This window comes from Acanthaster planci, linkage group LG02 (assembly GCF_054643075.1).
Source record: "Acanthaster planci isolate LZ-2023a linkage group LG02, COTS_SCS, whole genome shotgun sequence".
Lineage (NCBI taxonomy): Eukaryota > Metazoa > Echinodermata > Asteroidea > Valvatida > Acanthasteridae > Acanthaster > Acanthaster planci.
Genome location: NC_141778.1, coordinates 20,878,443 through 20,905,563, shown reverse-complemented (window position 1 = coordinate 20,905,563; position 27,121 = coordinate 20,878,443). Strand labels below are relative to the sequence as shown.

The 27,121-nt window shown below is 39.7% G+C and overlaps 1 protein-coding gene and 1 long non-coding RNA gene across 2 annotated transcripts in view; one reads left to right on the top strand and one right to left on the bottom strand.

Annotated features, from left to right (window-relative positions):
• Positions 1–6,467: 6,467 nt before the first annotated feature.
• The window catches only part of LOC147800001 (uncharacterized), a 32,614-nt gene continuing 11,960 nt past the window's right edge, over positions 6,468–27,121 (top strand). Inside the window, exons 1-2 of the long non-coding RNA XR_015424501.1 lie at positions 6,468–6,671; positions 9,164–9,283. This is a non-coding gene — a long non-coding RNA (uncharacterized LOC147800001). The remainder of the gene's footprint in view (positions 6,672–9,163; positions 9,284–27,121) is intronic.
• On the bottom strand, positions 11,471–13,202 carry LOC147800002 (uncharacterized). Its single transcript, XM_087148456.1, has 3 exons — positions 13,015–13,202; positions 12,584–12,661; positions 11,471–12,469 (listed from the first exon to the last, which is right to left on the bottom strand). Exons 1-3 carry the CDS (start codon positions 13,166–13,168, stop codon positions 12,228–12,230), a joined length of 474 nt encoding a protein of 157 aa, XP_087004582.1. The 5' UTR covers positions 13,169–13,202; the 3' UTR covers positions 11,471–12,227.

The following is a 27,121-nucleotide window of genomic DNA, read 5'->3' as shown; positions in this document are numbered from 1 at the left end:
ATCACAACAATGATGAGAATTATTGAAGGTTTCACTCTGGCAAGATGGTATCCATTCAGTTCTTCTACAATTATAAGTCAACTGGTCAAATTTCATAACTAGTAACTCTTGATGTATTCTGCCAAGGAGTGTCTGTTTACTGTAGGGAAGTCTCAGAACAAATTATTTAGGTTGGTAGCGTTTATTTGTCATCTTTTGTGTCCTTGCCACAAGTAAAATTAATACATTCTTTGAGACTTGTAGTGTTGATTTACACTCAGAAGGGTTTTCAAACACACGAAGCAATGGATAAATTTGTGTGATTATACTGCTATAGGACTGACTTCTAGCCTAACTGGGAATTTCAATAACATCTCTGCTGAATTGTTTTACTGTTACCATCTAAGGATAACAAGAGATCTTCAAAAGGTCTTGTTTAATAACAGGTCTTTGGAAAATGTTAGGGGAAGAGGATGCTATATGTTGTATGGATTATCTTGACTCAGAGGGATAAAATTGAAGGGGACATGCATCCAGTATTTTGTAATTTTTGTATCCAAGAACCTCTTTAGATAAAAAGTAAAACATCATGGTGTGCCAAGCAATCGCTGCTAAACTTAAGCACTTATGGCAAAGAGTGTGCACAAGAAATTGTAAACTTACCTGTGGCTTTTGGTTTTATTTTGGCATTTTCAAATGTTGAGAGCTTGTATCCCAATGCTGAATGACCTGTGTGGGGCAAACCTATAAATACGAAGAAACAATTTACGACCAAAACTTGTTTCTAAAATACAATTACAGAAAACACTCAGGGATTTTGTAATTAACATTTTTTCTATTCCAGCAGTTTTACAGGTTTTCTTTCAATATAGCAACTTGTACAGAACTATGAGACCGTTTCACCCCACCAAGATCTTTCTAATTAGTTTGGGTTAAAAAGACCAGTGATATAAAGTTCTGAACATGCTGAATTTGTTTTTACCATGTCAAGTTTTCTTTGTACAGACACAAAATCCTACAGGGCCGGAAATAACTTTATGTTCTTTTTTTCTAAAGTTACCGTCGTTTTCAGTGTTGGTGAGTGTGGCATTTTCAATCAACACTAACATCTTTTTAAAATGTCGCTCCCCCGTTCACAGTGCATCTGCTCGGCGTACCTGTTTCAGTGTTCAGCACGAAGGACTGCAAGCCAAGCTTCTTCTTTGCAAAAGATGTTTTTGCTGACTTCTCTCGACAGGGAATAACGTTCTTCGGTATTTTGAAGGGCTCTCGGTGTTTAACTTAATATCGACCGAAGTCCTCCGTGATAGAAATTTTCCATAATTCTGTACAGGCCTATGAGCGCATTTCTAACAAAGTTTGGGCCCAGTGCTGCGAAGGGCCGGCGGCACCAACGCGCAGGCTCGCTGGTTGCCCAAGAAGCTCCATACTATTTATTATCCCATATTGTGTAGGGAACCATGCGGGAAGTTGGCCCATAGGCCGCCTACGAAGCTCTAGGGGTAAACAATGCAAGTGGCACGTGCTTTTCGTGTACTCAGGCTTTGGCTGCGTGCAACAGACCGTATTCACGGCGTCGCCAATTTCAGTCGTATTCCTGAGTGAACAGTGTAATTTTGAAATCTTTAATGTGATGGAACCACGTGATTTTGGGGGTTGGAATGAAATCGTAGAATATAGTTGGGTTCTTTTAATTTAACGTTTTAAAATAAATAGGCCCTACGCTACGTTGGGGAATACGACTGAAATTGGGGACGCCGCGAATACGGTCTAAAATGGTTTTGTCTGAAGTTGGCCCTACACGTCAGAAAAATCAACCGATCAATGGCAGTATAGCAAAGTGCACAAAACAGTCGAGTCATGTCTGCTGAGTCAGGGTCAAACGTCACAATGCATAAGTATAGAGCACAGGCTGTAGATTTCCAATACTCAACTTCGTCTCCGTCTCAGAAAAATCACCGACAGCTGAAGCCTGCGACGGAGCCAAAGTCCAGTATTAAAAAAGCGGCTGATCCAGCCATTACTGCGGTGATACAACGTTCGTACCATGCAGACGGGTGTTATGCGCGCCATTACATGCCTCTTTTGACCAATAGGAAGTCGAGAGCTGCTAAACACACGCGCGTGAAGCTCAGGAATTTGCATCTGATGCATGATGTCTAATCAGGTTAGTGTTTGTGATAAGTCAGAAATTGTAGCACAACGAAGTCCCGTGTTGTATACTTTTATTGCCATGGACAGATACTATGAATGAATGTCACTTTTCTGGAAATCATTCAGGTACGTTCTAATAAGTCTCATATGTGTGGGCTGTTTAAAACCATCCCTAAAGGAACGGAAGGGTAGGCCCTATATTTGTTTGTCCCACTTTGTAATATATTAGACTAGGTATACCTGGCCAGCATGCTTTGATGGAGTGGACCTTTTGCATTGGACTGTTAGTAACATTTCAAGGGAGATGGACACCATTCGTAGAGAATTTTAAATGCGATTGTCAGGCTTGTCGTGCAACCTTTGGCTAAATTTAGCTTCAAGTTCTTACAAAGTTTCATTGGCCAGTCCTGAAGAGTTTTGAAGATTAACTAAAGACTGCGTGACTTCAGTATCAAACTGCAATCTTTGATTCATTCCACAGGGAATAAGTGTTATTCTACACACGTCTGGAACTGATCCATGTGGTTATCACTTTCATATACATATCCAACTTTTTTCTAAAAATGGACTTCAAAGCGAATGTCCAAACCGTTCAAAGGGAAACATTTAACAGGGACGGCGACATTCGGCGAAGTTGAAGTTGATTCCGACAGTCTGCGTTGAGTCATCAAAACAGGCCTATTATTTTATAAGAACACGCGTGCTCGCATGACCGGTGCATGGTGTATCTCTCGCTTCATCTACTCGTTACTTACATAATCACGATGCCCAAATCGTCAACAAACTGAATAGATGACCGTAAAAAAATGCATCAAACTGGTGTATTAGTTTGGCTTCAGGAGGCGCCATTACCACCTAAAAGGGTCATTTTATACAAAGGTTTTCCGAGTTCATTCATTTTTGGTAGTATGACATCACACAGCGTCCCCTCCGCAGCTATCTGTGTCTTCATATCTTGCGCCGTTGGCGTTTGTTATGACCAATATGGAAACAACTGCGAGCTTATGATACTTTGTGGAATTTGTCCCTGATCATTAATTCTTCACGGTAATGCAAAGAAAAAAATGATAATGAGTTAGGACCTGTATTCTTTTGAGCACTTATGTTAAAGGCGCTCATTACCAATGTGCGCTTGCGCAAGACTTGCACTCAGTAGCATCACGACGAGCTATGTCTGATATGGGCGCTCTGGTTGCAAATGAGGCGCTGTGTTTGTAAATGGATTTCCAGGAAACGGAGCATAAATAATGAATTTTTCGTGACAAATCCAAATTACATTAATATTTTTTTCAGTAGCATGGATTTTGTGCCCTGCCACAAAAAAGTAATGAAAAGTGTGGTTTTAAATAAGCCAAAAATTAGTTTATTTTTCACCTGAAAAATTGAGTGTTGCCAAATTTGATCAATGTCTAATCTAGATTCATATAAATCGATTACGATTGAAAAATGGGAATCCACCAGATACAAATTTTTGTCAAATAAGTTTGAATTTGAAGGAAATTTTGGGCGCCAAATTGTACACAATAACGTAGCAGTCCATTTTCACACTATTTTCTTAATGGAGACTAATAGGAATGTTGATCATCTTTCAAGAAGCTCAACTGATAGTGCACAAGTTAGTGAACACCCCAATCCCCATCCACATCCCTCCCACACCCTTTGGTTTATGTTTTATCCTACCAGCGATTACATTTATTCGTGAACACGGGCAACCCAAGTAATCCTGCTCTCTTCTGGGAAGAAAATTGAGAAACAAACACTAAAAATTGACCCACCAGTAATTTTATTCATTTTCCTCACTTGACAACATAAACAAAACATTAACATTCTGAAACTTCAAATAAATTACAAGCAAAGGGGCTCATTTGCACCCTTGAAGCACTTCACTGAGTCTGTAAATTGACACGACATCACATGACACGTTTAAAGTACATAATAGACAATAGAGGGCGAACTGTTAGATGATACGAAGAGTTCTGCATTTTCGGAGGACTGACAACATAAACTTTAGTATTTGTGTCTAGGAAAGTTCGCAGAAAAAGGGGTTGTTTATTTCTTTTTACACACAAAGTAAGATAACAGGATTAATCTCCAACATTCTGGGGTCCTTTGCTAAATTTTGAACACGGACAAAAAATACAATCAAGTGACTGTTGGCTGTTCAATAGTGCGCGCGTCCGCAAAACGTTCACTGAAACGTGAGGGCGTAGAAATAGGACTGCGTAGATTTAGGGGTCCTGACGATATACAATTTTCTATGTCAATGAGCAAGTCAAGATTACATATGTCTTACGATTATTTTTGGTAGTGGTAAACATCGTAGCTTGGTCTGATATCATCAAACACGCGTAATGGCCATCGTATAAATCACTTTTTCTAGAAACTTTCCCAAACACACTGATCGAAAAGGTTTTTTTTTCTCTCAACCTGCTGCTTGAGGGCGTTGGCGTATTTCGTGACATCCCCAATCCCTTTTTTTCAGTTAACAAAACTATCCTACTGGAATCTACCACCGGAAAAGCTAATTCAGATTGTGCACCGTTGGATCGATGCGATTTTGATTCAAATTGACCAAATTTCTTATTATTTTTTTTTCGATGGATTCAAAATGAATTCATGAAATCAATGCATTAAGGGTGAATCTTTGGTGGTAGATTTTTGTCTGAGAAAGTTATTCTCTATTTAAAATTATTTGATAAAATTAGTGCTAATATTGCAATTTCGATTTGTTTCGTTGTTAGATAGGGTCCGTAAGATCCACTTTTTAAAATACTGTTCTGATATTTACTGTTGCTTAAAAATCTTCTGAATGGAGGAAAAATGTATGTTTCGTAGTGTTGTGTTTAGATCTTCCCGAAATTTCTTTTTACTGGTACACTTGGTGGTATTTTACGAAGTTCATCAATGGTTGAAAAAGTCCGCGCTATAACGTCGCCTGCTCGCATGAAAAACCGTTGTCTGCTTGAAAGTAAAGTGCACATGTACGCTTGTAATGAACGTTTTCTCTGTGGGGCATAGACCATTGATCTCCAATAGACTTTGAAAACCCTTACACTGACGTCTCCTGTGTACGCCGTTTTTGCTAATTAGTTGGAAAAAAAACAAACAAAAATACAAAACAAAAAACGGCCAACTGCAATCACCTCCCATGCAATCCTACCTCTGTTCATGCTGAACAACCTGGTTTTGTCAGCTTTAACTACTACGGGACCTCCCCTGGGCAGGAAACTCCAGCCGGTCCCTAGCCAAGTGCCATTCGGTATTTGTTTATATATTTATTATTTTGTTTACATCAATTCGTGCCTGGCTTGCCCAGGCCTTGGCAGAGGACATCCATGTAGGAAATCAAAACCATTAAGAAGAAAATACATGCTCAAAAATCAACAATAACGGGATTATAAGACCGGAGTCACCACAATCCCCATATAAAAAGTTAATGGAAATAAAAAACCCCACATAAGCAAGGAGGGGTAAAAGGTCACGTAGCCAGCTTCCGTAACCCTTGTGCGGTCTGCCTATGGGGATTTTACATTGATCACGTTCGATAATTTTTGGAAGAATAATGCCTTTCTGAAACCACCCCATGAAACACTCATGTTGGAATTTTACCTTTGTCTTCTTCAAGTAATATTAGGAAAAGTCAGCTGGAGATGGGTATACGAATTTTATTAACAACCTTTCACGCGTGGCGATGTCGTACCTAGGTCTCCTTGGTCATGCACGTTTGTTTTCACTCGCCGTGCTGTCTTGAAAACGAGATTGTACAACCTTGCAAAGATTGACCTACCTGCAGTCGATGGGTTCACGCATTTGTTGTCAGCAAAGGCTAAATAAAATATTAGAATCTTTCGTAAAAGTACAATATTGCTTCATATTTATTACCTTGGAAATAATGAAAGTATGTAAATATTTTGATCTGTTTTATTTCGGCTTTTACCGACAGACCACCATAAAATTTCAGATCGTAAATGTTCATGTGCGTACCAGAGTGCGGCATTGCACTGTTCTTCATGTATTTTAGATTTTCGAAAGTTGCGGGTCAATTTTTGGCAGGATATTTCCCTTTTAGATCAGGTAATTTTTCAGTTTCTATGAATTGATATTGTTAGCAAGTATATTTCAAAGCCCTTTTTTTCGAGTTGGATTTTTTAAGAAGAAACTGAACGAAAAAAAAAATTACAAATTCTAAAAGCTATCCGAGGGTTTCGGAAGCTGTCATCAGGGATCAACTTTCAGGCTCTATTAAATCGGCAAAACAAAAACAAACTGACTGGTTTCCATCAGGTATCTTTCCAACCTAGCAGTTCACAACTCTTGGCGGGAACCAGTCTTCCTTTTTGTGTCTGAGGCCACAACACGTGCTCTAAATGCGCACGCAGTCTGAATTGCGATGGCGGACGCTTTGAAGGTGCCACAGAATTTGTGACTTGTATTTTGAAGCAGAATTATTGGGAGAGTATGAGCTATTTCTTCTATTCTTCTACCAGACGATACGAGGGTTGGTTAGTTACTTCATGGAGGAAGGTTACTGCTATTCGGTGGGTATTATTTTAATGAATTTGAAACCAACAGGCCAAAATGCACATAATGTACATGTACCATTTATTGTTGACATCAATCTGTACAGTGTCGGAAAAAAAGGTTTATTGGCATGAGTCACGTTTTCTCTTTCAGCCGGTGGTGTATTTAAAAAACAACAACAAAACCAAGAAAAAACCCAACAAGTTCAGAAGAGAGTAGGAAAGAAAGTAATCTGTATATTTATCAAATGTTATCACCAAAACCCAAACAACACCATGAAATAAAAACAAGGACAGTGGGATGACTGTGAGTAGGTTTTTTTCATAGAGGAAGGACACAGAAGTACATGTACATGTAGTTGCAACTCTGGAACTTGAAAGTGTTCAGTGATAGGAGCCGAGTCAGACAAATAAAAGAAAACATTCCAAAAGTGCTGATTACTGCCTGCATCCTAGCTGGACAAGCAAAGCCAGAAATATCCTAGCAATTGTAGTTTGTTGCTTGTAAAAAAATAATATGAATAATTGCTGTGACCAGGAAATGGAGAAAATACCTGACATGAGACCTACTTTTGCCATCGTAAATAATTTTTTAAAATTTGGATGCACTCTACCATTATCCATGCAAAGGGTGTAATGTTCTCTACCCTTCAATACATTAGTGTTCAAAGACTCGGTTCAAATTTGGCTAAGACTGGCCAACAAATTGTTGACTTTTACTGGAAAGCTAAGTTCGTAAGTAACAAAATGTGCTATTTCATCACAAGTAGTGATCATGAAATCTCATAAATTGTACAAATTCCATAATAAAAATGATTCAAACAAAACACAAAATCATGTAAACAACCGGGCTGCTTTTTTTCCCCAAATAACTCCAGAAGAAAGTGCTCATGAAGGGCAATGACTGCACATATAGATTTAGGGCACACAGGTTAATACAAGCAACTGTGCAAGCATTAAATTTGATGTTGTCATGTTGAAAAGGACCGGAAATCTGTTAAAAAGTTGAAAATATCAAATATTAAAAAGTTGGGGCGGTAGGGATAATCTGGTGTGGTGGTGATGATAATCAAGGAATTCATTTGATTTGCCCTAATGGCAAATATATTACTACATTCCTCCCTGCCTCGCTGTGCATTTCTCCAGACATGTCGGAAGTGCTGGTCACTTGGCATGTACTTTTGCTTGGCTAACATTGTTTTATTTGTTGGATTTCAACCCTGTTGACTCTGAACAATGTTATTTCAGAAACAAAAATTAGAAAACAGGGAGCCATTTGAATTTTCAATGTTTTAAATTGAGATGTTTTTCAAAATGGTGAATGGTCAAGGTAAACCATTGGAAATCGAAATTCACAAAATAAGCAAAAAAAATCAATCTTTTGACTTGAATGGACAACGCACATGCTCCAGTGATCTTTTTCAACTTCATTCCCATTTATGCATGAATGACCTGTATATCATGTACATGTGAAACTCTTTTGTTGAAGGTGGTTTTTCAGTAGACTTTGAAGCCATCAGTTGAATAAATGAAGTTTCACCAAGCAGAAAATGATGTGATTTGTTAGACTTCATGTTTATATGACAATTGATTAATTCTCCAAGACTGCAGTGTTTGTCTGATCGTGCTACCCAGGAAATTAGCCATATTGGTTGTAGAGCTGATATGCACCACAGTATGAGGAAAAAAGGTTCATTAGGATGCGACATTCTTTATTTAGCAAAATGCTATCCCTCCCCGGCAAACTCGTTGGTAGGTGGTTTAGACATCTGTACTAGAAAGCAGGAGGTTGTGGGTTCGAGTCCCACCCAAGTATGTTTGCAAATTTTTCACAAGCTCTCGGACAAGTGCCGAGTACAGACCTTTTTCCTGTGATGTGACGATCATGCTGGACAGCCATGTGTTGTGATGGTAATGAGTGCATAGTGTTGTGATGGTAATCTACTAACTCAAGATGAACTAGTCAAGCATGCAGTGTTTGCATGTGCGCTTGTATGTGGATGAAGCTGCCTGTAGGAGTATATGTGATCACCGTGGTCAAGGCGGTCCACATGTGGTGATATTGTTTACATTTATCGCAATTCTGTCACGTGGGTGAAAAAGGTCTACATGTATACAATGTCATAAATATACATGTACGTTGGTGTTAAGGGCAAATTCCTGTAATTATTACCTCCCCGACGCAAAGAACATCTTGATAAAGTTTGCATACCCGCTGCTGCGTTTGTGGTTGAGTGGTTAAGACGTCTGCACCAGTAAGCAGGAGGTCATGCGTTTGAGGCCCACCGAAGTATTTTTTTTACTAGCTCTCGGACAAGCACTGAGTATACAGTGTCATTAATATACGTGTACACAGGTGTAAGTCCAAAAATCTGTAATTAAAAAGTGATCATTGATGAGCAAAATTTGTGTATGTGGGCAAAATAAATGTCTTTATTTCATAAAAACATTATGACATCCTCTTGTGATTAGTGAGTAACTTTCACATTTTCTTATTTTCCCTTTGTCAGGATAAAGTTCTTGTGGAATGCCACCAAAAATCCTTTGAATGGATGTTGTTGTGTTGCAAGAAGTACTCTCGGACCAATAGCAAGATTTCCTCATCACACTGACAGGACTGACATTACAAGGTGAGGTAGAGAGCTTAGGATCCAGTGTGCTCCACTCCATCATGTGCTGTACAAACACAGGTCCACATTCAGTGCCATCCTGGTGGATGTTGATAATTTGCCATTTTTACTACATGTAATTGGCCATTAAGCTTCCAAATTCCTGACTGTATAGAGGAACCTGACTGTTCTGATGTTCTTTCAAGGGGCATATCAAGCGCCCAGTGGGCCCTGGAATCTTAAATATGGCTTATTTGGGCTTCCCCCTTGGTATACTTTGAAGCACAAGTTCTGATTGATGCTGAGGAACAGAGAGGCAGTTTCTGTTTGAAAAAAGAATTGATTTCAAAGAAACACAGTTGGGTCTGTGCCAACCAAATGTTTGTTTTGCATGCATTGCTGAAAAAAACATGAAATTGTATTGAATGCTCCCGTTACGCTCATCGTTGAACTTTGTAAGTTTTCACCTGTAACCTTTCAACACAACAGTTTCCAACCTAAAAAGAGCAGATGTGTGGTCTTCATTTAAATGCGGTCCTTTCATTCAAGGACATGTACCTGATGTGATGGAGTGGAAGACACACATTTCTCTTATGGTAAAATCCAAGGTACATTGTACATTTCAAAAGAGGCTGCCAGATTTCTTAACAATATCAATCCTTTTCCTAATTATGTGAAAGTAAGCCATCATTACTCTATTCTTGACCACTAGAAGGACCTAATGGAAAGCAATATGCAATCATACTTGCAAAGGCTAAAAGGTACTATTGGCCGAGTCCAGTCTACCTTTCTTGAGAAGCGTGAGCGGTGTGGTAGGCCACCGTTAGTGCAGTCAATGATGCATTGACTTCAAATTCACAGTACACTTCAGATTTTAGATGTTTATTTAATTTTCCATTGATGTACACAATATTAGACAATTAATTTCGTCGTCACACTGCACTATTTTGAATATAAAAATACACCCCTTGTGCCTCAAATCATGCGTAAGGATAATGAAACTTCTGGGCAGAGCAGTGATGCAGCAGTTGAGCGGATGGCGACATGAAATAACTATCCATTAATTGAAATTGGACTGAAAAGAAAATAAAAATATACTCAACGCCATCGTAATTTATTCTGCTATTACTAGTTTTGGGTTGGACCGGACAATTACCCTGGTTACATAAAAATGCGCTATTTCAATATTCATGTAGCGATTTCTTTTTAAGCTGGTACTCGTCAGATTTTGAAAGACAAATTTTGGAGGACGAAGGAATAAAACGACAATAATTTCTATGATCTAAAAAAAAAATTTTTTTTTTCAAGTCAAAGAGAATTAAGATACTTTTAAGATTTTACTTTTAACCAATCCCCCCCCTAAAAAACACCCATACACATAGTTATCCCTTATACCACTCATATGCCTGTAGGCTGGGGGTATGAATTAACACCCCTGCTTCTGATTCCCGCTCCTTTGTGCTATATGTATTTTTTTCTTTTACAAAAATAGTTTTGATATATCGCAATTTTCATAACATAAGCCACGGCTTCTACGTGGATCCTCACGCCAAAAAAATTCCCTGCCGCTTTCAAGCCAAGCGACTTATGAACTGCAACATTTGAAGAATGGAATCAATCACTTAACATTGTGCCGCGCCTCGCCCCAGCCAAGCTCAGGCCGCTGCCAACCTTGGTGCGGCCAGCCACGCGTGCAAGCGGCGCAGCGTTCCAGGATCGGGGGACAAGGCAGTCCTGAACGTGTATTCCTTTGTTGCCAACAGACCGTATTGGCGGCGTCCCCAATTTTAGTCATATTCTCCAACGTAGTGTATTTATAGTGTGTGAAAAGAAGATGGTACTTTCCCATTCAGTGACACTTTGTCTCTAGTGACTTGCAATAACTCCTGGTTGGAGTATATGAAATCTGGCCTTTTATGTCGGAGAGTTGGATTATGAGCAGACCTAAGAATGAGACCAATCATTCATTTTGGTTCATTTGTCAGTTGACTGGTGGTACAAGTAGAGGACTGTTTTGCAGATCTTGAAACGTGTGCATGGTCCTGAAAAGGTTTTGCTAAAAATGCCATGCCAGAGCACTTTTACGTTGTTATTGAGAATACATTTTAGATACACCCTCTGATCGAATCCCTTCGGGAAAAGCACAATTCCTTGAATTCGTTCTTTGCGAAAAGAATTTTGTAAGGCTGATGAAACTGAAGTCCTTGTTTATCATCACTCAAAGTTTTATTTCATTACAATGCGGATGCGGACAGTGTGGGGATATGACTGTTTAAACATGTATGATGTATACAAATCATGCACGGACTGAGGATCTGTTGCCCAGGTGTACTGTATATACAAAGCTGAGGAGTCTCGTCCACAAACATTATTTTTGTTTGGGGGGGAGAGGCAATAAGGATGCAGTTTGACAAAAAGATATCTGCAATTACACGAAGACAACAAAGCAAGACTTCCACCAGAAATAGGATTTGTGCATGGGAAAGGCCTACCTAGTACAGATTTATGTCATTGCCAAAGATGCAGAAGATATAGAAACTACAGGGGTCTCCGGCAAAAACCAAATATGCATTCTCAAGTAAGCGGTTTCTCCAATACATTGTACATATAGGAAGTCCATCAGCGGGTTATTCAGCATTTAATCGGTGGGGAGGGGGCTATAGAAAGCCTTACGCTAGAATCAAGGGGTTCAAGTGCCCCATGTTCTCCCCCCCACACACACACACGCACGCACGTATACATGTAGACACTGCAGACGGAGGGCATACTTTCCAAACTATGAGACGGAGGACTTTTCGTCCATGTGAGTGCAGCCTATAACCCCGAGGACAACACTCACAAGTTTTTGGTTGTTTTGGCCGCTAAAAATAGAGTGCGTTATTGGCCTACTACTATAGGGTTCAGCATCAATGTGGTATAATGTCTCGAGAGAATGGCTGGTGTGGCGTATCCTAGCTTAACTTGTCTACAACTTCATAGTGTTACGACAAAAGTCTTTGATGTTTCTCCAAGTACGGGTCTGCAGTGCCACAGTGCAAGCTGCTTCGATGTCCAGCTTGCCAGGAACTTTCCTCAACTGGAAGAATTTGTGCAGGCCTTCTTGGACGTCTGTCTTCTCCGCTGTAGTCCAGGGACGCTGCTTCACTCGTCTCGATGGCGGAGAGGGTTCCCTTGTTCGAGATGCAGCAGCAACACCAGGAATCTGTCCTATTAATGTAGAGGCAAGAAAGGGACATTAGAAATGTAGGTGACACCTCAGCAGACAGCCCGACAGAGTGACAGACAGACAGATGGACGGACGGACGGACAGACCAATCTTACTGTTTTCGACGGATTCATCGCAGGAGTCTTCACTGCTGTCCCCACTGTCACTGCTGTCCTCTTCACTGGTGAAGCCTTCTGAGAGTAAACCCCAAATTGAGATCAATCAGTTAAAGCACACATGCATGCATGGGTGTCTGGCAGTCTCTGCTTGGCGTTGAGATATGGGGGGGGGCGAAATGGCCGGCCAAAATGGCACATTATTTTGGGAGTTCTTGACGCAAGATACATTTATGGGGGTGATTTTTGGTCCCCGTCTTTCTTTGTACTGGTCTGTTCTTCCGGGGGGGGGGAATAGGAAGAGAGGTATTCTTTCCGGCTGAGTACGATGCCCTACAAAATGTGAGTCTGGGTTGGGTTGACTTGGTTCGAAGCCAAGCGTTGGGTAGACGGAACATGGGAAACATGGTTTGAGTACAAGGTGCCCTTACCTCCAGTTACATGCAAATCGTCCAAGGATTTGCCCTGCTGGGAAGGCAGGTTGCCCCTCTCTAAACTCGGGAAAAGTCTGGACAGTTTGGTGACCTGCTGTACAGTATCTGGCAACTGGTAGTATTCGCGATGTACCTGCAGATCGTGGCCCATGAAGTTAGCTAGAGTTTCAAGCTGATGTACCTTTAATGCAAGAATTTGCGATGCAGTTGCTTTCTTGATTCAGCGAATAAGCCTACTGATTTCTTGTGATTGACGGATTCGTTTCACCCAAATTCGTTTGGATTCAGCAGATAGGCTTATTGTTGGCGGCTATAATTAACGCAAACCTTTTTTACAGTTTACATTCCCAATTTCTGTTATTAAGTATTAATTTAATTTACTGTTTCTGTCTTCTCTATTACATGTACTTCATAACTCTTGTAACCATCTTATGATTTTGTGTATTTTGTTCTTTTTAACTTTTACTGGAATCTGAATTTGTACATGTAGTTGATTTGTGTATTGTCTGATTCCTCACCGATCAGCTGTTATCAGATGTCCTTAAAGATTTTAAGTGTTTTTTTTGGGGGGGTCGACATCTTATTCATTTGGCCATTTAATTATAACAGACAGCCTTCAGAATCTCTCTTTTTTAATGTGTTTGCCCTGAAAAGGGCCGTTTGGGTTTTGGTGAAGTTAGTAGCCTGATGCTCGCCCTTCATTCCTGATGACTTCTGGAATAACCTTTTGGATGTGGTTGATGTACCTGGTGCATGATTCGATGGTTACTCTCGTAGGCCAAAAGAGATGAATGCCATGAACAAGGTCTTCCTTCTTGGTAGGCTTCACAGTTCTTCTTAAGAAGTGTTTCATCTCGTGCCATACGTTGTCAATGCAGTTCAGATTGGGGGACTCTGCTGGAAACTTTATCCAGTTGATCCCTGCCTGTTCCATGAATTCCTTTGTGGCTTTGGTGCAGTGTTTGGAATCCTGCTCAAACCTGTGGCCGTCCGGAAATCGCCTGTTCAAGAATGGAAGCAGAGTCTCCCGAAGTATCTCTTTGCGGTAGAAGTCACCATCCATCGTGTCTTGAAACACCAAAATACATGTAGGTGTTTTTCCCCGCTTCAAAATCCCAGCCCAGACATGAAGTTTTACAGGGTGTTTAGCCTTCGGCTTAAGCTTTCTTGGGGCGTTCTTTTGCCAAAAACAAAGTTTGCCGTGGCGCTCCATCTCTATTGAACTTTCGTCTGTGAAAATGACGTCGTCGAATGTATCCCCCCGTTGCTGCGCCTCAAAACAGAAGTTGAGTCGATCGACCCGTTTTTTTTTCTCAAACAATCTGACAATATGAAGGCCTGCTCCATACCAATCCAACCCTTCTTCGAATGTGTCGAATATGAGCAGCTGAAACACTGATCTTGAAAATTTCGTGGAGAATGACAGATACGTCATGAGCTGAAAGCTCATCGTCATTCTCATAAAGATCGCTGACCAGCTTGTTTAAACCTTCAGGAAACTTGCATGGACGTCCAGATCTTGGCCTGTCCGCGAGTGAACCCATTTGTTCGTATTTCTTCAGGAACAAACGAACGGTTCGCCAGGTGACAATGATGCCCTCTTTCCGGAGCTCGTCCAAGATGGTTTTTCTGGCTTGCCCTAGAACTATGCAATATTGTGATTCGCATTTTAGCGTAGAGAGACAATCTCTTGACCATGATGAGGGATACTACCGAGCACAATGACAGAGAGCAACGTTGTGACTCAACTTTAGCTTGTTTACCAACATGACATTATTGAACGTGACATCATTTCATCGTAAGCCACGCCCTTTGAAACTGCCCATTTGTTATACCAGGCAATATATGGGACGGAGGGGTACCCCCTACCGGTCCTTTCCCTGCACACACTCTAGACGATTGTTACCTAACACATCCCCTCTAGATGTCTGTAAAGAATTCCTGAGATTCCGATCAAACACAGTGCTTGTATTTGTAAGTTGACAATCACGGGACATACATGTACAAATCTGTAGCCCACTTCAATTCGGTTTGTGTGACGCGGCAAGATTTTTTTCCTATGTGAATGTACATGTGATTCAGTTCTGGAAACCCAGTATTGATGAATCCAAAGAAATTACATAAAATAATGTTGTCTTCGGACATATTAACATTGGCGAATCAGAACAACTGCCTCAAAACACAAAATAATTCCAAAAATAATTCAAAAAAAGAGATATGTCTGACTTGCGACTTCCAAATTCTTTCCGAAAATAACCCCCACTTACAAACCTGAAGGGCAAAAACAAAAAGCAAAGAGTTTACAATAAAAACACGCAAAAAGAAACAGCAATAATTAATTAACGGACTTTGAGTAGCCAATTCTTATGCGCCCTCGCTTGAGTGATGCATGTTTTGCACAGTGAAACAGCTCGTTCACTTGAGACACTGCGACACTTCAGATTTTCTTTCTCACCCAAAATATGGTGTTAATTATGCTACTTGGATTTTAAAAACTTTCCTCACTTTAATTTCCATACATGTATATGTAGTAATTCTCACAAAGTAAGTAAAAAGAAATGTTAAAGGTGCTACCGGTACTAGATAGCTCTGCAGCACTGATACGAATTAGTCTCCCGTTGTCCTATAGCAGCATTTATAATTGGGCAATGACGCCTTGCTTCCTTAATCGGGCGCACACACAACTTCTGCGGAGGTTACCGTTTAACGTTCCAGTAACCCTGTGGTGATCGCCTTCCGGATGCAGCACACGATAAAACTCGACACATGCCCGATCTCGCTCGATGAAAATTCTTCAAGAGAAGCTCATTTTCTCGAGGGACTCGCGAGTCCTCGAACCTCGATGGGTACTTACTTGAGATCACTGCTGTACATATCTGTCTTGTTCCTTGCACTTCATTCCCTGTATGTATGAGTGAACCTGTACGTGCATGTATGTAACACAGAAGATAAAGTCACTCAGTTTATGTACATGTACTTAACAATTTTGACCAAGTGATGGTACCAGTGTACATGGATACTAGTAAAAATACTGCCACTACCTTGACTGCAGGGCTGCAGAAACTTGCAGAGAAACAACAAATGGAGGTTGGAGGAAAGATCCCCAGTTGAAATACCCTGGGAAAGCCGATGAAATTAGGCAATGAATGAAAATCCAATCCATACACATACATGTACACGTATATGTAATAGCCTGGATTGGATTCAGACCCTGTAGAGGTTGAACCTGTAGGTTATTAGAAAACCACTGAACTACAGTAGATGTAACTATCCCCTGGATCTGTTCAAGTTTAAATCCTTTGCAATCCATTTTGTACATATCATTGCTACATTTGTATGTACATGCAGATGTGCTTGTACTTGAAAGTGATTGTGGGAAGGGCTTGAGGCTTTTTTTTTTTAACTTTGTTTCAGTATTTCCACGTAGACTGGCTTCGGAACAGTTCATGGAAATGAGAAATTGTAGATACATATACATGTATGTATGTACACATGTATCAGTGCCTGGGTAGTACATGTACATGTAGTTCTTAATACTTTCAAAGGAAGGTTTCCATTTCAAATGCCCCATTACAAATTACACACAAGCGTGTTTTTTAACCTTTTGGAATAGCACTCTGGCACACACAGATGAATGTACATACGTATCACATATGTTGCAACCTTTTAGGCTGACACTCCTTCTCTGATGACTTCATTGTAGGGTTAGCATTTGATTGTAAATATGAATTTATCTGTGCTGATTACATCTGGTAGAAGGTCAGAATGTGTGGACACCAAAGACTGAGCGACCCTTCTAGTTTATGGTTTTTGTCTATAAATCCTCTAGGTAACAATACATGCAGTATCCTTTCATGCCATGCTCTTCAGTTGAATTGGGTTGATTCAAAAGAATCAATGATTACTCGCAGAAAAGTTTGGCTTAGGATGGAGTATGTTCCAATCATTGAGGGTGATCTTTGAGTGTTTAGAGTGTAGCCACATTAAAGTTCTGGTTTGTTTCTCAGTATTTTAGAGAGAGCCAAGAGATTCCTGTTTTGGGCACATGATTCACCGGCATTGTGCACAATGCCAGTTGTTAAGTGTTCTATATATTTAAGGGTACCCAGGTACCAGTATTGACAAAAAATGGGTACCCAGTTCCAGATATACCTGAAAACCCATACACTGTACTACCTGATTTTGCTGTGGCCTGTGTAATTTAGCTCTGAGTTCCTGCTGGATGTCTTGGGCTTGACAAGACAAGACATGGAGGCAGGAGTTGGAGGGGGAAGCTCCGATGATCCACTGGACATGCAGTGCCATTCACTGGTGACCTGCAAGGTCAGACCGTGTACTGTGCAACCCTGCCGGGTTCTTTGCAGGTATACAACACCTTCAGGTGATGAATCCACCTCAATTGAGCAGAAGCACCCCCTCATCTGTTGAAAAGAGCCAATTTCGGTTGGGAGTATTTATTTTGTTGGTAGTGATGCAATTGTATCAAATGTATTTCATAGTTGTTTATGAACCAGTGAGGTTTATTTCCAACCAAAGGATGAGCCTCCAAGAATTCTGTGCCCTCTCTTGGTCCAGCTTGAGGCTCATAGGCAACACTACATGTATGTCCAGCCAAAGATCAATGCTTCCTCTCCTGCACATATGCTATATCTACAAAATCAAGAGGCATCATAAGTTTTAATTGGTGTTAGGAGCATGAGAGGAATTCGAACCCATGAAAGGAACTTTTGACCCTTGCCTTGATGAGGTACATATACATGTACCTTGTTTATGCATGTTCTGAATCATATCACTTGCTGTAGATTTTTTTGGTTGGCGGGCCATTTTGGTTGGCCACCCCAAATTCAGAGCAGTGCCCAGTGGCCCGTGCAGAAACACCGATTACATCTGTGTGAAATATACATGTATATTTTTCAAAACTTCTAAAAGACTGACTTTGATCATGTGAAATACAAACTAGCACCTTCAGGTTTACAAAAATGATTATATGGGGATAATTAGGCATAATATGTACTTATGCTGGACATGTGGTTGGCTACCAGTGCAAATCAAATAGAGTTGAATTCATTAAAAGTTTTACGTCAAAGTGTTTACACCAGAGGACTTGATTTCAAAACTTCTCTCAACAAGAACGAGAATTCAGTATATATTTCGACTGATGTATTTTAAAGCAGCTAAGAAATAACTTAAAAAAATATAAGCCAGGAAAAAAAGAGCACAAAATTGATGGAAAATGGTGAGAAAAGTTTGGCTCTCTTCATTCTCTTACCGTTTATAATCACACTCACTATACCAACATATTTGCTAGGTCTTATATCTTTGGACCACCAAAAATTATCTTTAAGTTTGGCTGCATCAAAAATTTATAATGAGTACAATATGTTCGTTGCGAACGTCATATTTGACAGGATTTTGATAACGTTCAAGAATTTTGACAGAAACTTCATGACGTTTGAGAATGCCAAATGCCGTTACATGTAGTTCTCGAAAACTCTATGCACATTTTTCATTTTGTCGGTTATTTTGGAGATAACTCCGCTGAAAATAAAATTAAAATTAACAACTCTGAGCATTAGATTTTCATCACGTATCGTATTTTATGTCTTGAACGTCATTTTCTTTTGAGAAATGTTGTTCGAAGAAAAAAATCGCAGAGCATCGCCATTCAGTGGAGGGGCTCATGAATATCGAATAAAAAGAGGGCACACTATCTGGGTTGATATCAAAGGTCAAACAGGCCACGATGTAGCAAAATTTTCTCTAACATCATCGGGAGAGATTGATGGAAGCTGGAAAATTGCCATGATCGGTACATGTATTTTGGACTGCGGTTTTCGAGAACGTACTTGAAAAAAATGTGATCTGTCCAGTCGTAAAAGGATTTTGGTTTGGCGTTTTTTTTGGCACTCTTTTTTAAAGCTTATGTTGTACATCAATATATGGATTTTACTCACTTGTTTTGCAGTGAATTTATTTGACACTAATGGCAGAATGGAATGACGTTCGCGACTGCCAACTTGGGGACCCGATTAATTGTGAGAGGCACTTTAAAATTTCGTTATTATGGTTTTAATTTGTGTAAATATTATCACCTTTCACCACACATAAATCTGTGTAAAATATCCTCTGGGATTATCACTCCTCAGTAAACTCTGTTGGCTCGGATTGTAGCAGGGAGTTCATGTCCGTCAAAAATGCTGACGTTGGAGACTTTAGTTAACTCCAATTAAGTTGAAAGGTTGACACGGTCATCGTCGTTCCAGATATCAGCCATGACTTCCCTCATTTCATCAAACATTGGAAATTAATTCACTGCTGTTCACTCCAGGAAAAATGAACCCCCAAAGTTGAACATTATCTAATGGTCCATATTTTGAGGAACCTGCCATACACTGTATCTTCTCCTTACTAGAAAGTGGTACATGTACATGTACTTGATACCCTAGTGTCCGGACAAACCGACCAGCAAAGGTGGGGCCAGAGCCTCCATAGTTGTCTCGCTGTCTGACATAGTCTTGATTGTGCTACTATTAGTAGGCCTAGTGGCACTGTTTAGTGCACTATTACCAACATTACAACTGTATTTATTGAGATTAGCAAGAATCTTACTATAACCTCATTGTAGGCAATGTTTACAGGGCTCCTGGCTCTCATCCTAATATTTTTCATCACGTATTTGATTCATGTCCTAATGCCATTACCAGAGAGAAGAAGCTATGCTATCTAATGGGAGATTTCAACATGTATTTTCTAGGTTATCCTGAAAACCAGCCTGCTGATGACTTCATTATTACTTTTTATATGTATGGCTTTCATCCATTAATTGATCAACACACTTGAATTACTACTCACAGCTCCACTCTAATTGATAACTTTCTAACCAATAATGACACAGACACTGCAGGTATCCTTAACACTGATACATGTATTTCTGACCATTTCCCTCTTTCTCAGATCACCCCTTCCTGTTTTCTCAACTCCACCCTCGGTGTGCATATTTTTTCCCAAGAACATTAATAGGAGCACTCTGCAGCCTTTTTTCAACTGATATCAAATCTTCCGACTGGAGTGCTGTGTATGAATGCCGGGACCCTGAATCTGCTTTACAATACTTTCTTTCGCTCTCTTTCTGATGCTTACAATAGGTACATGTACATGTACCTCCCCTTCGTCACCAGAACTGTTGGCAGACGTAAGAACCAACCATGGATCTCTCAGGCCATCATTAACTCACATAATCAAAAGAACAGATTGTATCATCCTTTTCTGCACAACCCTTCTTAAGAAAACAAGTAAATGTGTATTTACAAAAGCTATCGGAACTGCCTTCTATTATTTGCCTTGCCAAGAAAAACTGTTATGCTAGTAATTTTAACAAATGTAAAAAAATTATGTAAGCCACTTGGCATGAAATCAACAATGTCTTTGGTAAAAGCAGAAAGGCAGATCTTCCAAATAAATGCCACGATGTTGGACATATTTTCTCTAATCCTTCAGATATTGCCAACACTTTTAATTTGTTCTTTACTAACATTGGTGTACCACTAGCTAACAAAATCCCTGATAAATATTGTCACTACATGGACTACTTGCACATCCTTACCACTTCATCCTTTTTCCTTATGCCAACAAGCCCTGCAGAAATCATCGATATCGCCAACAAGCTCAGCAATGATACAAGTTGCAGCTTTGATGATATCAAATCTTCTGTTATCCAGTCTGTCATTTTTACCATCGCTCACCCGCTTGCTCACATATTTATCTCTCTTTTTTCACTGGTACTGTCCCTCTAAAACTGTAGATTGCCAGGGTAACCTCTGTCATCAAATCTGGCGATCCTGAGGATATCCACAACTATTGACCTCTCTCTGTACTTCCTTGCTTTTCAAAACTCCTCAAGAGGCTCATTTACAATCTGCCTTCACAAATTTCTGTCCACCTTTAATATCATTGTTGATAATCAATTTGGCTTTCATTGTAATCACTCCACTGATATGCCTCTTGTTCATCTGACAGATCTTATCAGTTCTTCCTTTTGTGATAAATTGTATTCAGCTGGAGCATTTGGTGATTTATCAAAGGCTTTTGATACAATTGATCACTCTGTTCTCCTTTCTGAATTTGAATTCTGTCGTGTAAGGGGGTGCGCTCTTTAGTGGTTCCTGGACTGCCTCAACCACCGGCACCAACATACATCAATTTGTGGACACAATTCCATGACAAGTCCTATTAGCCATGGAATCCCCAGGGCTCCATTCTTGGTCCTCTTCTCTTTCAATGATCCGCACAATTCTTCCCCGTCATTATCTTTTCTCCTAATTGCTGATGACACGACAATCATTCACTCCAATTCCACCCTCAAATCCCTTATCTCAACTCTTAACAGTGAGCTCATCAAAGTTTCATCTTGGTTCAAATCCAATTAACTGTCCCTGAATTCCAAAAAACTAAATGTATCTTCTTCAGTAAATGCAGTTTTCTTCCCTCTGTGCTGCATCTGTGATATTACACTGATAACATCTGTCTCTCTGTTGTCAACTCGATTTTTAACAACAAACTCTGCTGGAATCATCACATTTCTTCAATCTCAAACATTATTTCTTGTAATATGGGCATTCTTTCCAAACTTTGCTCTTTTCTTCAACCATCTGCTTTGGTTTCTCTTACACTTATTCTACCTTAAGCTATTGTAATATTGTTTGGGTACACTAAAGCAACGCTAAACTTCACTTACCACCATTCAAAAATGAGCCATTCAGATTTGCACCCTTTCAGGACCCCTAGACCATACACCACTGCTATTTGCTTCAGTTCCTCCTGCTGGTGCTGGTTCTCGGGGTTCCTGAGCTGCTGGAAATGGGATGTTTTGCCAGCCCAGTCGCCATTTCCGAGGGGGTGCAGAGCTCCAGACTGTTCAGATGTGTCTGGATCATGGACTTTTGCAGGAGGCGGTGCCTTCCGCTTTGGCCGAGGCATTGTTCTGGATGTGAAAGCCCAAAGATTCTAAGTTTATGGTAATTAAGCTCCAGATAGGAAAGTCCAAGTTACTCAATTTTGTTTGACACTCCAGAAAGGTGGACAGTCAAGGGCAATGAGTGAAAGCCAAGGTTGCACCCAGACAAAAGATTTCCAAGTACTAGATCCAAGTTACAAATGACCAAAGTTGAAATTCTTCAGTTATTAGAATCCAGAAGAGTTTCCAGCATCCATTGCAAGGATATCTGATGAACAAGTTTCAAATTAACGCTTCCAGTGTGAATGTCCGCAGACTCATCAGCACTATACCGAGCAAAGTTACATGTAAATATTCTCCTGCAGAGAATTGTCATGGAATTGTCCTCCAATTTTCCATGACAAACCTTTACAGAATAACTTCCTCTAAGAAAACACTACATATCTTTGTAAAGACAGGAAAGCTGTTGGTGAGCATGCAGTATCACTCATTTGGTGTGCCACTGTACATAACATAATGCTGTTAGTTCGGAGTGCCTGTATTTGCAAATCTTGTATCACCTACATGTAAGTGTGCACTTACCAAACTGTAAAGGCTTGCGCACTTCAACCTGACCTTCCCTGCTTAATTTTATCATTAAGTGATAAAATTTGAAATGAGGGTCAATATTTGATTTTTGTTGGCTAATTTAAACATCATATGTAGCTAGTACGTCAGATTCATGTTACTGAGAATACCACAGTGGCGGGGGACCCACATTCGAAGACAACAGTAATTGCCTTGATATTGAATATTATTAAGGGTATGTTGGATGTCACAGATGATTTCATTCCAAGGTAAGGGGTTAGAAATAGCTGGTATGGTACTTACTGATAGACAGTCATGAAACTTGAAAGACACAGCAATATGGTGGTTTGATATTTTCTATCCATTCTACGGCTAGGAGGATTGCATGAAATCTGGCTGTGAAAAATGGAAATACGATTATTTAATCTAAAACTTTTGGAGTATTTTAAGTTGGGGATTGTGAAGACTTCATCTTGGGTATGGAATCAGTCATTACATGATTGAGTTGATAGATGAATCATTTTATGTATCATCAATGTTTGCAGTGTTAAATGGCTTCCATTCTTGTACAAATTTCCCCCAGTCAGCTTCTTTAAGAGACCAGCTACATGGAGGTGTACAGTTTTATTATACTCAAACTCAAAAAGAACCATTTTGAGTGTGTGTGTGTATGCCACAGCTTCGATGTGGATTTATTCACAAACTCCACCAGAATACCAACTTACGTATATTGGGCAACTGGTACACGAGGCAGCACCTGCGGCCACCTCGCATAAAACCATGCACATTGAGCTGAACCCTGTACAAAACTTAAGGGCATTAGTCAAGAATGTCAACGATACCCACAATCACTGAGTCAAGAACGTCCAAAACGGCTCTTGATTTATTTAATGCCAGCCATGATATGATAATTAGGTACTATCAACCTGAAGAACGCAAGAGTATAATATTTACTAACGCTAGTTTTTCATGCATAGTGAAGGAAGAAACTTCTACGTAACCCAGTACTTGTTTTAAGATCTGTAATAAGTCAGTAACTTACCGTATCATACAATTTAAATTTCCCAACGCTGGAACATGCGGCCGGGTGTAGCCCGTGTGGAACGTCACGGGCTATTAATAAGATACATATGTGAACTGGTATTAATAAATTGAACTATGATGTTCAATTCCCCATTGTCATGCTGTGTGGCACATCACGGTGCTTTAGACAATTTAACTTACAAAGCTCAAGGTTTAATTGATGTATAAACCTGGTAGCTTATCATTTTTTAACAAACAAATGGTGTTCCATTCTTATTCCGTATCAAAAAACTGCCAAGCCATAAATAAGGTAAGGTAAAATCCATGTGGTTTGATCGCTCGAAGCTGGATAAAGAGAGAGAGATGTTGGTCTTTTTGTCAGTGAATAGCATTGGATGGGACAGCTTGATGAAGCCCCCTTTTTTGCACCTAGAGAGAATACAAAGACTATTCTGGAAGTTTCTTCTCGAGGAAAGATGTTTTGTTGGACTTTCACAAATTGCTATATCATCTGCATTTTGAGATACTTTGAGGTTGTGAGAGAGATCGTTGACAGCAATATTGAAGAGTAGGTGGGCTGCATTTTCTTGAATTCTTTCTGTGGAAAAGGTGCCATTGGTTTTACTTGGATTTTCCTGTTACTAAAAAATGTATCTATCCAACAAGAAATTCGCCTATGAAGGCCCATGGTTTGGAGTTCATAACTCCTTTGCACTATAGCATGTCATAATCCTTTTCATTTGTAATAATCCTTTCATAATCCTTTGTCATTTAAAACTGCAAGAGTACTTCGCCTCGTTAGTTTGAGCTTTGTTGATGGATGGTTCAAGATTAAGGATGGGGTCTTTTGAACTAGTTCGCCCTTTTTGAAACCGACTTTGTTGATGAATGGAAAGGTTATATGTTTCTAAACATACACCAGAGGAGACAGGAATTACTGTAGCCATACATTCCATTAGTTTGCACAGACTGGGAGTGAGAGCCATAGATGAAAGGTTGGCAGAATGGCAGGATCTTTTCTCAGTTTGAGGATAAGAATAAAGATGCTGTCTTGGGACATTGGAAAGTGTGCCAAATCATATTGAAGATAATGAGTATTCCCTGGGTTTTGTGAGAAAATGTTTCATCACTATATTGTTATATTGAATGGTTCATTAATAACACTATCATTGTTGTCGTGTAAATTGAGATTGTTTGTAGCCTCTTGTTTAGTATCGATAAAAGAGGGATCGTAATTTCAGTTCTACTTGTTTTAGCAAAGTTGTTAACAAGTGCCTCAGCTTTACCTTTATCACTGGTAATATTGATGCCACTATAGTGTATAACTGGAATATTACTCTTTTTGTGAGTAGGGTCAATTCATATAATCTTATTCCAGATAACATTGCCAAATTTTTGCCAGTCTTTTCTTGTGCAACTTGAATAGTTCCTTAGCAATGGTACAGGCTCTTTTACAAGTCAGATGGTAGTCTTGTTTTTCGTTGTTTTTTCCAGAACCTTCCTTTTGCTTCCTGTACTCGCTGACTGTCATTCCCCCAGGAAGAGGGAGGTTTATTTGTATGAGTAGGGTTGATCTTGGGTATGAAACCAGTCATTACATGATTGAGTTGATAGATGAATCATTTTATGTATCATCAATGTTTGCAGTGTTAAATGGCTTCCATTCTTGTACAAATTTTCCCCAGTCAGCTTCTTTAAGAGACCACTTACATGTAGGTGTACAGTTTTAGTATTTTCATAGAGGCCTACACGTACATGGTGGTTTATTTCAATGGTGATTAGGCAGTGGTCACTTCCCCACATGTTATTTAACACTGTAGATTTCTCCTAATGGCTTGCTGTCTGTTTTCTCCCCTATGCTCCAAGTTTCTCCCCGACTGTCATCAACACTTTGTTTCTTTTTCTTACTGTCTATTTCCTACATTCAGACTTTCTTCTTGATGGCCATTTGTTCTTGGTCTCCCCTTCCACTGTCAGTTTCCTGCCTTTGGACCTACTCTCAAAGTTTCTTCTTTAGGCCTACTGCTATTAGTTATTTATCTCTCCTCACCACTGTCTGTCTCTGATTGGATCAATATAACCTGGGTGGAGCAGTGGTCTGCTAGAGCTACTCTAAAGTGCTATTTACATTGTACATTGACACTTCATCTAACTTCACTGGAAGGGAACCCCCCCTGAAAAATGAAGCATTGTGTACACAAAATAGACTGGCAGAAATTTCCAACATTGGACAAACAAACACAGCATCCATGTCAGACAGTGAGAATATGGTCACACTATAAACAAGCATCAAACAGTATTGGATATCCCCTGTCCCCTCCTCCCTCTTCTACTGGGACTAACTATGACTTACTCTTACTGACTGCATGCTCTAGTCTTAGCCAAGGATTAAACCAAGACATTTTGCCTGGTATACCTCAGCAACTCAGTCATAGCCCACTTACCATTCTTCCGTTTTGTAAAAAAAAACTGTTGACAATAAAAATATATGTATATAAATGTAATGGTTACGTGGGGGGTGTTGCCACCTTGACGTAGTGGGTCTGTTCAACTTTTAAATTGAGGACAGGAAACTGCTAAGTGATCACAGATTAATCAAAGAATAATATATGTATTCAGTACAATATGATGTTCCGTGATTGCATTTCAGATTAGATTTAATTATTCAATTCAACAATTATGAGACAGCATAGGCTACACTATAATATAAACATGTAGGAAGATCTAAAGTATGAGTATGACAATAACCAGAAGTGTATTTGTTTATGACGATGAGACTCCTCAAGAGTTGAGAATATAAAGTTAGGTTCCTAGGTGATTGTAAATTAGAATTTACTCAATTCCCAAGGGCATTATACGTTAACTTTTAATAAATTCCCAAGGGCACTATACGTTAACTTTTAATAAATTCCCAAGGGCATTGTACGGACCTGCCTCTCTCCTCTGAGTAAATCTATTGCACAAAATACACACAACAGTCGTCAGGCTGCTGATGTGCAACAGTCGTTGGTCACACGACACATGCACAAAATTTTCTCTACAATGTGCAAAACTGAAAGGAAGCCAAATGTCCTATTTTGGATCTCATCAACCAACGACGGACAGCTAGCGTAGTCACAAGGTTGATGATAACAAGGCTGAAATGTCGACACGACCCAAACGTAAAATTAAAGTGAATAAAATTTGAAAGCTTGATGAAGAACGACAACTCATGTTATGTGCCAACACAACTCGATCGGAGAGAGGGAGAATCGTACGTACGCCACGGCAAAGTACGTTGTGCAAGAAAAATGCGTCAAAGTTTTGTAGAAATATAACCATTGAGCTAATCCAGCCTCATACATATATAAATCAAGCAATATGACTAGTTACAAACAACTGACCATTTCATATCCCATCGAGCTCTTTAAATACTGGTTACAAGCATGACGGGGTGGGAACTATTATGACTATTCGGATGGCTACCAAACTATTAACATATTCCAAGATTAGACTTGATTCAAGTCGGTCCGTCACATAAAAATGGTAAAAAGATAAAACCACCACTGGAGAGCACCCTCA